This window comes from Centroberyx affinis, unplaced genomic scaffold (assembly GCF_046629955.1).
Source record: "Centroberyx affinis isolate AG114_WGS23_722 - 3 ecotype Tasmania unplaced genomic scaffold, CSIRO-AGI_Caff_v1 ptg001162l_1, whole genome shotgun sequence".
Lineage (NCBI taxonomy): Eukaryota > Metazoa > Chordata > Actinopteri > Beryciformes > Berycidae > Centroberyx > Centroberyx affinis.
Window position 1 is genome coordinate 354,129 of NW_027279693.1, and position 17,106 is coordinate 371,234.

Here is a 17,106-nt window from a genome sequence, read left to right on the forward strand (position 1 = left end):
AAACACAGCAAAGAAAATACATCTCTACTTTAACCTCAAATTAATTACATTCAGTCTCACTAGAAAGAGTTTACATAGAATTTGTTCAAATCTGAGCTTGAGAGAATTGTTTGACTGATCACACTATGATTGAACAAAAATATGATATATTGACATCGATATTATTGAATTTTATGGTACATTCAATTGTTGTTTGTGTATTAATTGTAGTGATGATTGTGTGATTAATGCAGAATCGTAATGAGTTTGAGTTTGTTCAGTTTGCATAAGACATACGAAGTCTGACTTAAGTTACATATATTGAAATCAATATTAATCTTATTAATCTGAAGAGTTCAAATTGTTTGATTTGAGTTTGTTCAGTTTATTTGACTGAAATATATTCAGTATGTTTTAGCTACTATACTAATATGGCAGTTAAAAAGCTGAAAGTTATTGTTAATATATTTTTCTAAAATCACTAATTAAGTATTAATACCTCATATTCTCAAGGAAAAAATTCAAATTCATGACAGCTGAAATTAAATCCTTGTAATTCAAACCTTTATTTAAACTCAAATAACCATTGAGGTTGCCCTCATTTACAATGATGCTGAAACTGTAAGACTCACTGTAACAGTGAGTTTCAATAATAGAATCATTAAAAAGTAAAAAGTATGAAGTCATTGAATTACATAAAATATTTTCATCATGACAATGTTATTATTGTATACTACAATGAACTGCCATTTTGATCAAACCTCTAATATTTTAGTTTCTGTGCAGCTGTTGAGTCAGATCAGTTCCTCTCCAGCTGAGGGAGGTTTTTGTACGACGTTGTATCACTGTGTGAACGGCCAGCTGTAATCGTGCTGACAGTAGTAAACTCCTGTATCTTCAGTCTGGACTCCACTGATGGTCAGAGTGAAGTCAGTCCCATATCCACTCCCACTAAAACGATCTGAAATCCCAGACTGACGGTTTGTAGCAGAATAAATCAGGAGTTTAGGAGCTTCTCCAGGTTTCTGAAGGTACCAGTGGAGTTCATTATTAACACTTGAACTGGTTTTACATCTGATAGAGACAGTCTGTCCTGGTTCAACAGACTGAGATTCAGGAGACTGAGTCAGAATGATTTCTGCTAATGAATCTGGAAAAATATCAAAACAGAGGAGAAAGGTTATTGAGACAAATACAACTTGGAGAAAGATGATCAATTTCACAACAGAAGAGTATAATTTCTTTAACATGGAGAATAGATGGAAGAAGGTAAATGTTGGTTGTTTCAGTGTTTCTCCATCATAGCAGAACATCATTCTGGTAAACCTGGTTACATCCTGAAACAAAGTTTTCAGAAGAGAGTCTCACCCTGAACAAGGAGCCCCACGGTGCCCAGCAGGAAAATCTGTGACATCATCATTGTGCTGCCAGCATGTCAGTGTCTCTGAAAGGCACCTCAGTGTTATCTGTGGCACAAAAATCCAGTTCCAGGCACTTCTGTGGATCTGAATAGTTAAAAGCCTTTACTGGATGGGCAAGGACACTAAAAACATTAAAAGCAGCAGCATTTACACACATCAGCTTTCAGCCTTCATCAGAGTATGATACAAACAAAGTTAGTCTGGCCTAATTATAAGGTCTTGACTCCTGTCCTACAATGCATGAACTCCCAGTGGCCTCTGGGAGGAGTTGATATGATACAAATGTATGAAGGATAGATCTCATAATCTGCAATATTCAAATAGCATACATTATGACAACGTATGACAATCATGAACAACTATAAATAATCATATAAGCAATCACACTAGATAACATGATCATCAACAGACTTCCATTCACACAGATACACATATATATTCATGAAGACAAATCTCATCAGATCTGCATCCTGCAATATAAGAGAGAACATCATCCTGTGACACTCTAAGTATAGCAACACACACCCGATGGGAATAAAGACAGAAGTCTAATTGGCTTCATTATTGGCAGCTTAATGCTTGGGACTATTTACTGATAGAATTACAACAGGCAGGATGGCTAAAGAACAGGGGAAAGTCAGTTTGTTCATTAAGCCCTGGGTAAGTGGTGGCTTGTAGGGAGTGTATTCAGTGAGTCTCCCTTTGAGTCTTTTTAGTCTATCAGCCCTCTAACATCCCCATAACTTTAAGCTGGCAGGTAACTCCTCACTAGCTTGTCAGCTACTGTAGGGTCCTGTCTAAAGCTGAGCCTTGGAGTCTCTGTTAACACTTATAGAGTACTGTCGCTATATACAATATCCCAATTCTGCTTAATAATGTTGTTGACCTGGACCGCCTCCCTACTATATGTTGTATCAATAGGATTTGAAGGTCTCCTTTTGTTTGAAAGTTTAATATTATTTAATATTTAACCATGTCAGTAAAATGGCCACACCTGCTTTCAACATATTTCCTTGTTCTTGGTGCTTGTCTGTATTTCCAGTGGCTTGTCTTTATTTTCTGATGCCATGGTTTCCCTCTACAGTCTGGTCGTACTAGTCCTACTAGTGGCATGCAAAAACACTGCTACAGCTGCTGCAGCAGGATAGTAGTAGCAGTTCCATTAGTTCTCATTACAGAATCTGTCATTTATGAATGACTAGTTAAATGCTAATTTACAATATCTCTAATTACATTATGACTAGTCAAAATGCTAATTTAAGATATCTCTAATTACGTTATGACTAGTCAAAATGCAAATTGAACATATCTTTAATTAAATTATGACTAGTCAAAACTAAAGTGAAGATATCTCAAATTGGAGATATCAGACAATCCGTACGGCAAAATCAGTGTCCCCCCATCTCTCGCTCTCTCTCTCTGTCATAAGTGTGTGACAGAGTAATTTTGCTCACATGGTGGCGGTGATAAGTGGTGTATCACACGCACACACACACACACACACACACACACACACACACACACACACACACACACACCTAATACACATACATTTTGATTCATTTTACATACATTAGTCTTGAAAAGTTTGACTTGTAAATGGAAAATAAGCATTGTGCAACTTTCCTAATGCATCGTATCTCAACCGTAGAATGTAACAAACATAACCTTTTTTTTTTTTTTACCTCACTTTACCTCACACCTTGAAGTGACACCTAAACTTTTCAGGGGTTCAGCATTCAGAACCTCAACCTATTGAATTATTTATAAAATTCATATTCTTATGATCTAGGGCAGTGTAATCAATATTTCTGAACATCAGAGAACTGAAACATAAACTTGTAATGCCGTGCACCAAGATACAAAAGTGATTGCTGAATTCGGTGATATTCCTCTCTTAATTTTCTATCCTGTCGTGTCCATGGTAAAAGAAATATCTGTTATTGATAGTTTCAATTGTTTCATATGATATTTGTTCAATTTCACCTTATAAGGATAAATGGCTTCGATTGATATGAACAGTCTTCCATTTAAGCTGCCATTTATGTCAGTGTTATTAGAGTTGATGTAAATGCTGCTGTACTCTGCTTTGATAATGTGAACCAAGTCTAATCATGCCAATAAAGCAACAGAGACAAATAGAGATAAATACACATTCACTATAATATTCCAAAGGGAAAGAGGTTGATAACATAGACAACAGCGCCCTCTGGTGTTTCATTAAGACATTGCAGCCTCTCAGGCCTGCTTTGTGTAGGTTGCTCCATTGACAGTGAATGAGAGATTGGCACAGTATGGTGACCCTCAGCCGCTTCTCATTCAATTTTCAATTGTTCTCCACTTCACACTGGTTAATTTTGCAATGTGGCATTCAGGAGCAGGCTCAGTCTTTTCTTTTTCAATTCTAATTCCTTTGAGTTTTGCAGCGTGGCGTTCAGGAACAGGCTCAGTCGTTTCTTTTTCAATTCTAATTTCTTTGAGTTTTGTAGTGTGGCATTCAGGAACAGGCTCAGTCATTTCTTTTTCAATTATAATTTCTTTCAAGGTGTGCAGTGTGGCGTTCAAGAACAGGCTCAGTCATTTCTTTTTCAATTTTCATTTCAATTTGTCTCCACGCCGCGTTCAGGCATTCAGGCTCAGTCATTTGTTTTTCAGTTCTGATTGCTTAGATTTTTGCAGTGGGGTGTTCAAGAACAGGCTCAGTTGTTTCTTTTTAAATTCTAATTTCTTTTTGAAATTTAAATTTCTTTGAGTTTTACAGCGTGGCGTTCAGGAACAGGTTCAGCCATTTGATCTTCACTTCCAACTAGTTAGTTGTGCAGTGTGGCCTTTAGGAACATTCTCAGTCATTTTATTTTAAATTCTAAATACTTGGTGATACTTGGTTAATGGTGCACTTCAAACTGTTTTTTTTTTTTAAGTGTGGCGTTCAGGAACAGCTCAGTCATTTCTCTTTCAATTATAATTTCTTTCAAGGTGTGCAGTGTGGCGTTCAGGAACAGGCTCAGTTCTTTCTTTTTCCAATTCTAATTGCAATTGTAATTGCTTTGAGTTGTGCAGTGTGTGTTCAGGAACAGGCTCAGTCATTTCTTTTTGAATTTTCAATTGCTCTCCACTCCAAACTGATTGATTTTGCAGTGTGGCATTCAGGAACAGGCTCAGTCATTTTGTTTTGAGTTGTGCAGTGTGGTTTTCAGGAACAGGCTCAGTTGTTTCTTTTTCAATTTTCAATTTGTCTCCACTCTAAACTGGGAAATTTTGCAGTGTGGCGTTCAGGAACAGGTCCAGTCATTTGTTTTTTCAGTTCTGATTGCTTTGATTTTTGCAGTGTGACGTTCAGGGACAGGCTCAGTCATTTCTTTTTCAATTATAATTTCTTTCAAGGTGTGCAGTGTGGCCTTCAGGAACAGGCTTAGTCGTTTGAACTTCACTTCCAACACTGGTTGGCACATTTGGACTGGAATTGGACTGGAATATATGTTGTCATGTCGGCAAATGGTCAAAATAAAGTCACGTTGTGACTCAACGTCTATTAGACTTGTTGGCCTCGACGCAGGTTGAGAAAATGGTGGGTTGGTTCCAGAGATAGGGACTTGCAATTAAGGAAGCTAGTTTTTTGGAAATTTTAAAATCCAAACTCAAACTTTCCTATTCTCACTGTCATTGTCACTGCTTCTGTAGATGTTGGTGCTGGCCAAAGTCGCATCTTTCTGCCACATCATGTTTCTCTTTGTCTAATTTGTTTTCTTATCTCATTGTCCATTTTATTATTGTGTCCCAGCACCTGTTGCACGCTTAAACGTCCAGGTGGGGGATCCCTCTTTGACTTGGCCAGCCCAAGATTTCTTGCATTTCGTTTTTTCCCAGCCGAAGGGAACACGAGGCAAGTTCAGGTCAGGCAGTCAGTCAGTCAGACAGACACCTCAATCCACAGAGTCTCCTGGTGTGAAAACAAAAGTGAAACAAACATTCCACAATTTGCTGCAAACTAGCTTGTGTTAGTAACGAGATTTGTATACAGTAACACGTCTTCTGCTGCCCTACCAACTTTAAAGCTGCACTAAGCGATTTTCCGACCACTAGAGGGTGACAGAAACCGCAACACATTTGTAAATAAAACCACAGCAAACCTACTGAGCTACGGAAGCCCCTAAGGACAAACCGTGCATAAAGGCTATAGCTAAGCTAAACGTACCTACGGAGAAGTGTCGCTGGTTACCAGTCTCGCATTGACAGATCTTTCTCCGGCTGAAGGTCACATGTCCCACAATGACAAGTGAAGAGGCAGGTAGCAAGTTTACTAGTTTAACAAGTTTACTCGCTCGCTTCATCGATTCCGCCATTACGAGAATTCTTTTCAGAGATGGGAGGGGGAGAGTGCTGCTTTCAAATAGCGAGGGAGGAGACAAGCTAGTTTAAAAAAAATAAAAGCTACTGTTCGGTCCGAGTTTGACAACAAGCTTTAGAAAAGAGGTAAAAACAGCAACACAGCTGGCCTGCGTGTGTGGCTGTTTATATCATTACGTCTCACGGAAATCTCCACATAGCACACGTTAGTTTCAGGATTGGTTGTAGTTGTCATGGATGCAGCCAGACTGGGCCTCCGGGGCTTGAACTGAGTGGGTGTCTTTGGTACTGGGCTAAAATGTAAGGAGAGGAAGGTTAATATTCACTCATTCTTCAGTGACAGACAATAATGCTGCATTCGTGTCATATGGGAATAACCATTGGAACAACTTAAAGCAACGAGTTGGAGGTGTTCACACGTTCAAACTCAAAGCTGTCAAGACACCAGGATTGAAGTTTTCCATGGACTTCGGTTGTTGCTGATAATTTTTGTTTTTACACTTCACACATAAAGCTACTCTAAGCAATTTTCCGACCACTAGAGGGTGACACAAACCGCAATACATTTGTAAATAAACCTACAGCAAAGCTGCTGGACTACGGAAACCCCAAAAGGCAAACCTAGTGAAGGACCGTGCATAAAGGCTAATAGCTAAGATAAACGTACCTACGGAGAAGTGTCACCGGTTGCCAGATTTTTCTCCCGCTGAAGGTTACATGTCCCACAATGACAGGGTAGTGAAGAGGTAGGTAGAAGTTTACTAGCTTGCTTCAACGAGCTCACTTCAAAAATTGGGTGGATATACAGATTTGTTTTTTTTGGTCATGGAAAATGTCCTCCTGAGTGCTGTAAAAGTCCTGGAAAGTCCTTGAATTCTGTTGTTCAGGGGTCTGACTGCGTCTACAGTAGATCGTTTCGGTTATAGTAGCCTTTGTCAAAGCCATATAGCCTTTGTCAGGGTTACAGAACTGAATGCATGGTCATCAGTAATTACTGTATATTCCATGACATCAAAGATGGCCACTTCAAGACCCATAGACCAATCATATGCCAATTGACTAATGTATGTTCCGGAGGTGACCATCATGGATTTCATTACGTAGTCATTTTCAATACTGCAAGTTTTTTGATGAAGTGCCGTCTTACCGAGAGAAACTGGGGTTCTTAGCACTGGGCGCTTCAATGGCAAGGCTCTTCTCGTTTTCAGCCTCCAGGGCTTGCTGAGCCTGAATCCTTGCTGCCTTCTCCCTGCGGATCTCCTCCAGGGTCTTCACCTTGACCTCAGCCCCAGCTGGGGCCACATGGCTGGGCAGGGCTGTGTCCGACTGTCCCTGGGTCTTGCCGGGGGGGTTTTCAGCAGCCTGCTTGGCTTTCTTAGGGCTGGACATGTTCTCCTGCTTCTGCTGTTCCTCCTGCTTTTTCTTCTTGGCATGGAAGATCTCAGATGAAGTCCTGACAATGGCTCTGCTTTGGCAATATGAGAATACTTGTCATGCCAATAAAGCAAATTTGAATGTAAGTCCTGATCTGGAAAAAGGAGGCATTTTTGATGGTGATGGGTCTCTTAGTTTCTTCACACACAAGTGGGCCTAGGTGGAAAGAGGGACCATATATTGAGAACAATGTAGATGAGATTTACTCCTTTTTAGGATTGAGTACTGTGGAGTTATTGTGGATGCACCAAGTTGAGTCTTCTGTGAATTCTGTTCAGGTTTTCTGTTTGACTTCACAGATTGTGCAGTAAGTTGGTGTTCCTGCCAACAGGTTCGGAGACAGGAGTGAGGCTCCTGGCCCAGGTTTTAAGGGAGGCTTTTTTCTACCCTTCCATAAATGGCCATTTAAGACACATACAGCCTGGAGTGGGCAAAGCCTGAAGGAGATAGTTCTGGGAAATCTTCAGTTTGACAATCCTCTAACATGCTTTGACTTACCTTGATTACCATGTGGCGAAATTTCGAGTCTGCACGGAAGAAGCGTCCCTCCTGCCAGAGGTTGCAGACTGTCTCACTGCCCATAGCCACCTCGCAGTGTCTGAAGGGGCAGCTGTTACCCTACCTCATGATGCACTTACCAAGTTTGGTAAGTGCATCATGAGTCTGATTTCTAAAATCAATTTCAACTTCAATAAATTCAGTCATTCCATACAAATTCAGAAAACTGAATTTAAATTCAGTCGTCTGGTGGAACAAATCTCATCACCTTCAATCTAAGTCATTTCCACAAACACAAGATCTTTTGTCAAGACTTTAGAAACCTTTTCAAGTCATCAAAGTACAAGTCAAAGTCAAGTCCCAAGTCACCAGAACACAAGTCAAGAAGTCCCAAGTCTTCTCTTCATGCATCAAGTCAAGTCTCAAGCTATAAATTTGTGACCTTGAGTCGTTACACAGTACAACACAAAATGTACACATAAGTACATATGTGCGACATATAGAAAGACAACATAGGATTCCACACTTGTAAAAGTATAAATATAAATATAGCCGCAAGTGGCGATTGAGGGGTCCAAGCACAATTTGATAAGACAGACAGATAGACAAAACATTACGGAAGGTAGAAAGACACACACAGAAAATAACATGTTGTGAAGTTCGGACATGCAGTCTAACACCGGCTTTTGTGTTGGCCCGTGACTTCTGTCAAGTTCATCTTTTCATATGGTCATTTGTCCAAAAATTAGAAACTTAAGACATTATGCTTAGTTATCACAAGCTTAGTGGTGTGAGGAGACAGCATTACCCACGGGATTTGAACCCACACTCTTTTGCATGGTAGACCTATTCATTAACCATTAGGCTACTGAGTCCACAGGGGGGCGATGGAGGGAGTAATGAGACTGTCCAAGTTATAGGCTATTTAGAGCCTTAGAGTATTTTAACTATGGTCAACTATGGTTACAATACCACCAAATGTTGCATGCTACCTCAGAGTTGACCTGTGCAAATATGTACCAAATTCGTTTAAGGTAGGCCAACAACTTCCTGACTTAGGGCAATTTTTGTATATTAGGCCTTGCCTATATTAGTTGAGACTACATACCTGCACACGTGTACCAAGTTTGGTTACCATAGGACAATGCGTTCCTGAGTTATGGCGATTTTTGTGAAAAAGGCCCCACCCATGACAGTTGACCAGTCCAGACATGCTGTGTCACAAATTTGGTGACAATAGGAAAACATTTGTAGGAGTAGCGAAAAAAGAGTTTTGGACAAAATTCAAAATGGGCGGGGCCTATATGGATGGATGCAGAATGAACCAAGGAATCCAGGGAAAGTGGAATCTTGATTGTGGCCCATACGGTTCAGAAGTTATAGGCCAAAACGTAAAGTTGCTTGTTATAGCGCCACCATGAGGCCAATTGACTTGGGTTTCGTTGCCTGAGTAGCGGCTGAGACTTTCAACATCTGACAAGTGTGGTCGCTCTAGCTCTTACACTTTCTGAGATCCAGATACTTTTAGGGCAGAAGAAGAAGAAGAAGAAGAAGAAGAAGCGGAATAATAATCCGAACAAAAACAACAGGGTTCCCAGCATTTCGTGCTTGGACCCCTAATTAAAGACAAAAAGGTATGCAGGGGATGTAAGTTACTTATAAAGTGCATCCCAAAGCTCCAAAAATCACTCCTCCTTTCCTCTCCTACCTTCTCCTTTCCTCTACTACCACCCCCCTTCCTCCTCTAGCTCCTCCTTTCCTCCTCTACATCCACCTTTTCTCATCTACCTCCTCCTTTCCTCCTCTACCTTCTTTCCTCCACTACCTCCTCCTTTCCTTTAACTGGAATTTGAATAGTACAAATGTTCATTTTAATTGCATTTAGAGCTCTTCAAGCTTTTTCTTTTAGTGCATTCACTGCCAGGCTGAAACTGCCTGAGGCTGTAATTGTAATGCCAAGGTAAGTGTTTCCTAAGGTGAGGCCTTTCTCTCCGTAACTGATATCCCATTGGTTTTAGACTTCTGAATGATCCCTCCCTGCATTATGTCCCACCCCAACATCCTGTTTCAACAGGAAATAAATCAAACAAAAGGACAATCCAGGCACTCCAAATATAAAAATATAACCACAAGGAAGGAAATATTTAAAAAGCCTTTATTGTAGTGGCTAAATCTTGTTTCAACCACTGTAGGCCTTCTTCAGGGCTTTAAACACATACAACACAGGTGTGGCCTCACCTATATAATAGCAACAGCCAATGGGAGGCAGTCACATGACCCAGATAATAACATGAAAGGTGAAACAAATTGAAAATACTGAAAAAAATATATAAATAAAATGAAATAACATGAGATGAGATTACACAGAAATATTAAATGTATATCATAAATGGGAAATAGGTACCCATATATAACAGGTTTTTCATAGGTTTCGACCACTGTAGGTTGGCTTTTTTAATGATTCAGCCACTACAATAAAGGTTTTTTAAAGATTTCCTTCCTCGTGGTTATATTGTTATATTCGGAGTGCCTGGATTGTCCTTTTGTTTGTAGCACTCTTTTTTCCCCCGTTTTCCAAGAGCACCCGACACATTTTGATCCTAGTTTGACAATATAGAGCAACCAGTCATTTCCTTTTTTTCTAGGAAATAAATCAAATTAAGGAAGCAAGATGCTCGCAAATTGCCTTAATTTTCTTTTTAGGGTAACTTCTTAAGATCTATCTTAAGAGCCCACTGTACTGCTGGTTTTCTACCCTACCAGATAGCTAGTTGCAGTCAATTGCAAAACCACTAATAAAAACATATTTCAGTTGGACTCTCTTGTCTGTAATATGGGAGAGTGTGGAAGCATTTAAAATAGTGACAGCGTGTAACAATAATACAGGCCAGTGATAGATAAGAGCCAAGGCCACCATTTATTGAAAAAATTTTTCCAAACAGGTCATAAATCACATACAACACCACTGAGACAGGATTTGTAACATCCTAACAAACCACACCATGTCTTGACAAACTGTAAAAGGATTATTTACTAGATCATTTACAAACGCTTTTAGTTTTTCCATTTAGAATCGTTACAAGACTTAAAGTTGTGAACAATGATGGGTGATGATGTCATTCCACACACTCTCAGTCACATGAAACAAGACTGCTTTTGCTAATGAGGCAGGCTAGAACAGTGATGTGCCTATGTTATTTCAGCTTTTAGTTTTGAAAATATGTATAGGCTCTATATATAAATATACCTCACACTCGCCTCATATGCCTGCTTCACCAATATTGTCTAAATTTATAGATGATCTCAATTAATTTGCATTTTTAAACACACTATAATACAGGCTTGCTGTGTGACTGCTCAACACATTTCATAAGGTCCATCTACCTGAAACATTCAATTAATAACTAGTCACTCTTTACATGCATAATTGTTAGAATAAAACCCCTTCAGAGCCCCATTCCACACCACTGACACTCACTTGGAACAAAGGAATTTCCCTCCAAGTCGCTCACATTCACACCAAGTAAAATGACTCGATGCCTTACACATTCCTGTATAATATATAGAAAACTTTCCAAGATATGGCTTCAACTTAAAACAAAATGCTCTCATATTTCCATCTCTCACAGTGTACCTGACTGTGAGCCACTTAAAACAATATTGGACACTGTGCAGCATCAGTACAGTTGTAGACCTTCCTCTGCATATGCCTCTAAACCAGTGGTTCTCAACGTGGGGTGGGGGGGACCACCAGGGGGTTCCAGGGGGTCCCCAGCAAATTGATGAATTGCTAAACTTCAGCATTATTTCATTTACAAGAAGTTAACACAATTAGAGAATGTAGAAGAATGACTGGTTTGATCCTAGTTTGACTGTTATCTCTCAACCTACAATACAGATAGTCATGGAATTCTGGACAAAATCATATCTAACAATAAAAATATTCTCAGGTTTGTGTTTCAAATGGGGGTCCGGGGCCCAAATGTGGCCTAAATTAGGGGTCCTTGATATGAAAAAGGTTGAGAACCACTGCTCTAAACCAACAGACTACTATGTTGTTGGGTTTTTAGGAGGTGTACATAACCTACACAGAGAGCCTGTGTATATATGGATTTACCAAACCCATATCGGCCCCACAGAACTTGAATGGATAGAACGGTCTTTCTCATTCAAATCAACAAGTCATCTTTATGTGTACCGGTGGGCTAGCTTCCGTATGAATCGACTTATGGCAAGTCACTGCGGTGAGAGGTTTTGCAGCAAGGAGCAAAGCAGTGGAAAACTGGCACTGCAGCTGTATTAAAGGAATAGTTCATCCAAAAATGAAAATTCTGTCATCATCTACTCACCCTTCATTTTTGGTGAACTATTCCTTTAAGTTGTCACTCATGCCACCACTAGGTGGAGGATCCTGACATCACCACGATTCCTGTTGTCTGTGGATTTTTGGAACACATCGAAGGTAAGGAGTCACTGTTTTTCGTGTGAAGTATCAATACTTACCCTGTGCATAAATGGGTCGGTCTGTTAAATTTCAAGCTGTTTTGGGGATTATATACATGCCGAATTTACCAGAACACTCTACCGATTAGTAATAAAGTCTCAAATTATATTTTCTGATGTGTGTTTTTTGTCGATAAGCAAGGCAGAAACAAATTGCCAGATTTTTGCATGGACCTTTGCGTGGTAGGAGGGCCTTTAAACAACAACAAAATCATTAGCCTTGGCCCGCTCCTATGCAGAAATCTCTGTACCATTCAGGAACCTCTGCTGATATTTACTAGTCATATTATGCTTCAGCAGAAATATTACACACTTAACCTTTAAGGGGCTTTATAAAGTTAACTTGATGATGCTTACCTGATAGGTTTGCTAATATGCAGATGTTGCCTAGAAGAGCTAGAGAGAGAAGCGCAGTCTTTGATAATGCTACGCTATCCATTCAGGTTCTGTGTCCGGCCCTGTGCAGACCTAGTTCAGACACGCAAAACAAAAACAAAAAATCAACCTTAAACTGAAAAAACTGTTTGGATAATAGCTGTAGCCTTGAGCAGTTCAGTGGAAATGAGATGCTGGTCAGTTAGCAACAGGGTACTGAGATGTTTATGCGATGCAGAGATAATCTATTAGGGGAGGGCATCTTGTTTGTTGGAATTCCATAGTTGTTTAATTCAATGCTCTTCATGGCTCCAGCCTATCAGCTATTTTGAGGATATTTCAAGGATTTCAGTGCTTTGCCCTCTGTTCAAGTAGCAGGTGATCTTCCGCTATACGTCAAAGCTTCATCACATGAAAACCTCAGCCGTTGCACTGGCGCTGCAAAGCTGTGACACTTCAAATAAAGAACCGGACCTTCACAAGTCAGGCCATATGATACCTCTGCTATGCCATTTGATCCTGTCGATTCCCTCCACTCACGCAGGCTCCTCAGACGGAGACCCCCCCCCGAAAAAGTCTAGTCACGCCGTCACGGCTTCAGTTTGAGCCACGGGTGGACGATGGTGAGGACGGAGAGGACGGAGGACGCCAGGCCGCAGGCGCCGACGAAGCCCGGCCCCGTGGGGTAGATCCCCAGCCGGTCCAGCGGGATGAAGATGTCGCAGCCGTTCTTCAGCAGGTCCAGCAGCAGCGGCGGGTTGCCGCACAGCACCGTGGCCAGCAGGCGGAGCTCTCTGCGGAGCCGGGCCGCGAGGACACGCAGGACGACCCCGGCGCCGGGCGAGGAGGGGGGCGGGTCGTCGACGGGCGAGGGGGCGGGTTTGGCGGCGTGGCTGCGGGCCTCGCGCTCCATGAGGAGGCGGAGCTCGTAGGCGTCGCGGGTCAGGTTAAGGATCAGAGCGAAGAGGTAGTACCTGCGGGTGGCAGCAAAGAGTGGTGGTAAGAGTGGTAGGAACTTTTTTTTTTTTTTAATAATGTGGGATCAAAGCAGCACTGTTACATTCTTTAGCTAAAAACCCGGGTGTTCACTGTTTTTACATTTGGGACAATGATCCCAAACAGAGAGCATTCACACTAATGGATTTTTAGCAGCTGTGTTTTCAGTATCAAGAGATATTCAAACCTGTGGACCGAAACTTTGTAATACACACACACACACATGGGAACATCCCCACATTACACACACACAACTCACCTGGACTACACCTCTCTGCTCCTGCAATGGACATTTCAGGACTACCCTGCACCGACACTTTATACTGGACCATCATCACCGCTGTGCCTCCTATTTGTATTTGTATTTGTATTTGTATTTGTACCATGTACAATTACCACTGAGGTTACAGGTTAGGCATATTTATATTATTCATATTCTATAGTTTTTACGATACAGTTGCACTGCATATTATATTTAGCCTATATTTTATAATTTCCACAATATCGGTACACTGCTCATAGTGTTGACTGCTAAAAACTACTTACACTGTGAGACGTTTTTTATTTTGCTTAAATGTCTATTTTACTCTGTCAGTCATGGCTACCTGTTCACCATGTTTACATACGGGTGTGCACACTGCACTTTAAATGCCAGCAGTCACACCATGCCACAGACCCGCCTTCGCAGTTCTGTTGTTGTTGGTAATTTTACTTTTTCCTGTGTAGTATGACGTTTGTGAATATGCTATATTTTATTTTTTTTATCTTTTGTGTGTTAGCACCTTGGTCCGTGAGGAACGACATTTCCTTCGGCCGTATACTATGTAAGTGGATGAATGACAATAAACTTGAACTTGAACTTAATAAGCACTGAAAGAGTGGTATCGATGCATCCCCCCTTCAAAAGTGAAACATTCAAACATTCAGAAAGAGCAAAACATTAGGGCTGGGCAATATATCGATATTATATCGATATCGTGATATGAGACTAGATATCGTCTTAGATTTTGGATATGGTAATATGGTGATATGGCATAAGTGTCTTTTCCTGGTTTTAAAGGCTGCATTACAGTAAAGTGATGTCATTTTCTGAACTTACCAGACTGTTCTAGCTGTTCTATTATTTGCCTTTACCCACTTAGTCATTATATCCACATTACTGATTACTATTACTACTGATGATTATTTATCAAAAATCTCATTGTGTAAATATTTTGTGAAAGCACCAATAGTCATCCCTACAATATTGTCGCAATATCGATATCGAGGTATTTGGTTAAAAATATTGTGATATTTGATTTTGTCCATATCGCCCAGCCCTGCTTACAACTGAACATTTAGCCCACTTCATAGAAAATACCGAGATATATATATCGTGTTTCGCCATTCGGCCTAAAAATACCAAGATATGATTTTTGGTCCATATCGCCCAGCCCTACAAAACCATAACGCAGGAATGATACGAAAAGATAACCGACATCCCTCCGCGCTCACCTGAAGGATCTCTGGCTCCACTTGTGCTGGTCCAGCTGAGGAAGCAGGCCCGCTTTCCCCGCCCACAGGACGTTGTCGCAGGCGAAGTACATGGCCCTGTTGAGGTGGGCGACGGTCAGGCAGAGCCGCAGCACGCTGTCGGAGAGGTGGACCGCCCGCTTGGCCGCCTCCAGGGCCTCCGCCGAGTTCCCCAGGCGCAACACTGGACGACAAAAACAAGACACCCGGCCGAGTGAGTTGAGCAATCCTCACACTTTGTCGCTTGTGGGAAAAAAAAAGAGTGAAAAGAGTGAAAAAAGAGGGGGCGCTCGGGCTCACTCACTCTTTCTCGTTAGGCTCATGTGGGCTTCCAGCTGACCGACGGTCTTTAAAAGGTCCGCCCCTGCCCCGCCCTTCTGAAGAGTGTAGCCCAGCAGAGTGCAGGCATACTGAGCGGCCCTGTTGGAACGAAACAGAAGGAGACTTTGCTTTTTTTTTTTTTTTTTTTTTGCATTTGGACTGGAAAATAGCTTGGGGACTTTATGAAACTGACTGTCCATTTTTTTTTTTTTTTTTTATTAAATTCTCCCATACCTCTCTGAATGTTTTCAAGACCATCATTTTTTACAAAAGACCAAAGATTTAGCAGGTATTAGTATTACTAGTATTTCTAATACTAGTATTACTAGTATTAGAAATGTCCATGGCTGAAAACACTGAACAGGTGCTTAAAAATAAATAGCAAAAGTTTAAAGCAATTTAAAGTTAAAACTGACCGATGTCTGTGAATAATAGCCAAACGACCATATAACAAAACTGCATGCAGAATTAGCTGCTGACAGCTAGCCTTAACAGGTGTAACATGTATAGAGGTCTTTCCTTTTAAAGTGGACACAAGATAATTTACAAATCTACTTGTTAGAAGTCTAAATGATATCCAATAAAATCACTAACCTGCAGGACCCATACATGACTTTCATTTTCTTTTTGCATTGAGAGAACATGTTATTAAACTGCATGCTAAAATTTGACAGTTTAATGCAGTCTTGCCTTAAAAGGTTGCACCAAGCAGCACTTATTTCAATAAAAGTTCACTCTTTTAGAACTGGTTTTCCTGTCATTTCTTTTACTGTAATTTCCTCACCTACCAAACCACCCCATGGGTGGTGGAGTGAGCAGTGATAAGTTTAAAAGTTGGTATTTTATTGGAAAAATGAAGTGCTGCTCGGTGGTATGGGTGTACAGGCGGTACAGTGTTTCCTCTGTGTTCATTTAGCAGTGGTGGAAATCACCACTGCTGCCACAGAAAATGTGACATTGGCATTGTAATTTAGTCTAAAACTAGAGTTATCCCCTCATGAATCACAGCTGCATTAAATAACAGAGGAAGCACTGCAATACAAGTGTCGACCCCAAGTCATGTTTGGTATGCATTTCGGTATGCATAAACAAGGATACTGACACATGATTATTTCCTACAGACAGGAGAATACGAGAGGACAGCTATCAGGTTCGCGCGCGCACACACACACACACATACCCTGCCACCCGCGCGCGCGCACACACACCAGAACGATAACAATGTAATATCCAAGTCAGACCAATTCAAACTTTCTGTAGGTAAACAGGTAGTTCACATAGAATAATCAATAAAAACACAGCAGTTTCTTAGTTGTAAACTAGTTAGCAAGTTGTCTAATTTATTTCAGCTAGCAAATAATATCTATCCGCGCTAGCAAGGAATTTAGATACATAAGAAGACATATGTAGCTACCGTCACATTTGAAATGGTATTATTATGTGCTGATAATAACCTTGACGTTACCTAAAAAGTCTCTCCTTGGCTTGGCTCTGGGCGTTAAACCGAACCCAAGAGTCCATACCGGACTGGACTTGTGTTTCTCGGCCTGTGCTGCTAGATTAACTGACGGTTTGAACTGCACGTTAGCTAGCCAGCCTGTGAATGTGCTACTAGTCTATCCAAAACTTTGAGCTGCTAGTTAGCTAGCTAGCCAGCCTGTTGCAGTGCTGAAACGGCCGTCCACACCGTCTAGTCTGACCAGAATGTTCAATCATCTGC

The 17,106-nt window shown here is 40.9% G+C and overlaps 1 protein-coding gene across 1 annotated transcript; it reads right to left on the reverse strand.

The window, feature by feature from the left end:
- Positions 1 to 10,101: 10,101 nt before the first annotated feature.
- pex11b (peroxisomal biogenesis factor 11 beta) lies at positions 10,102 to 17,106 on the reverse strand. The gene is made up of 4 exons (XM_071524170.1): positions 16,852 to 17,106; positions 15,370 to 15,485; positions 15,048 to 15,249; positions 10,102 to 13,531 (listed from the first exon to the last, which is right to left on the reverse strand). The coding sequence occupies exons 1-4, from the start codon at positions 16,905 to 16,907 to the stop codon at positions 13,147 to 13,149; spliced, it is 759 nt and encodes a 252-aa protein (XP_071380271.1). The 5' UTR covers positions 16,908 to 17,106; the 3' UTR covers positions 10,102 to 13,146.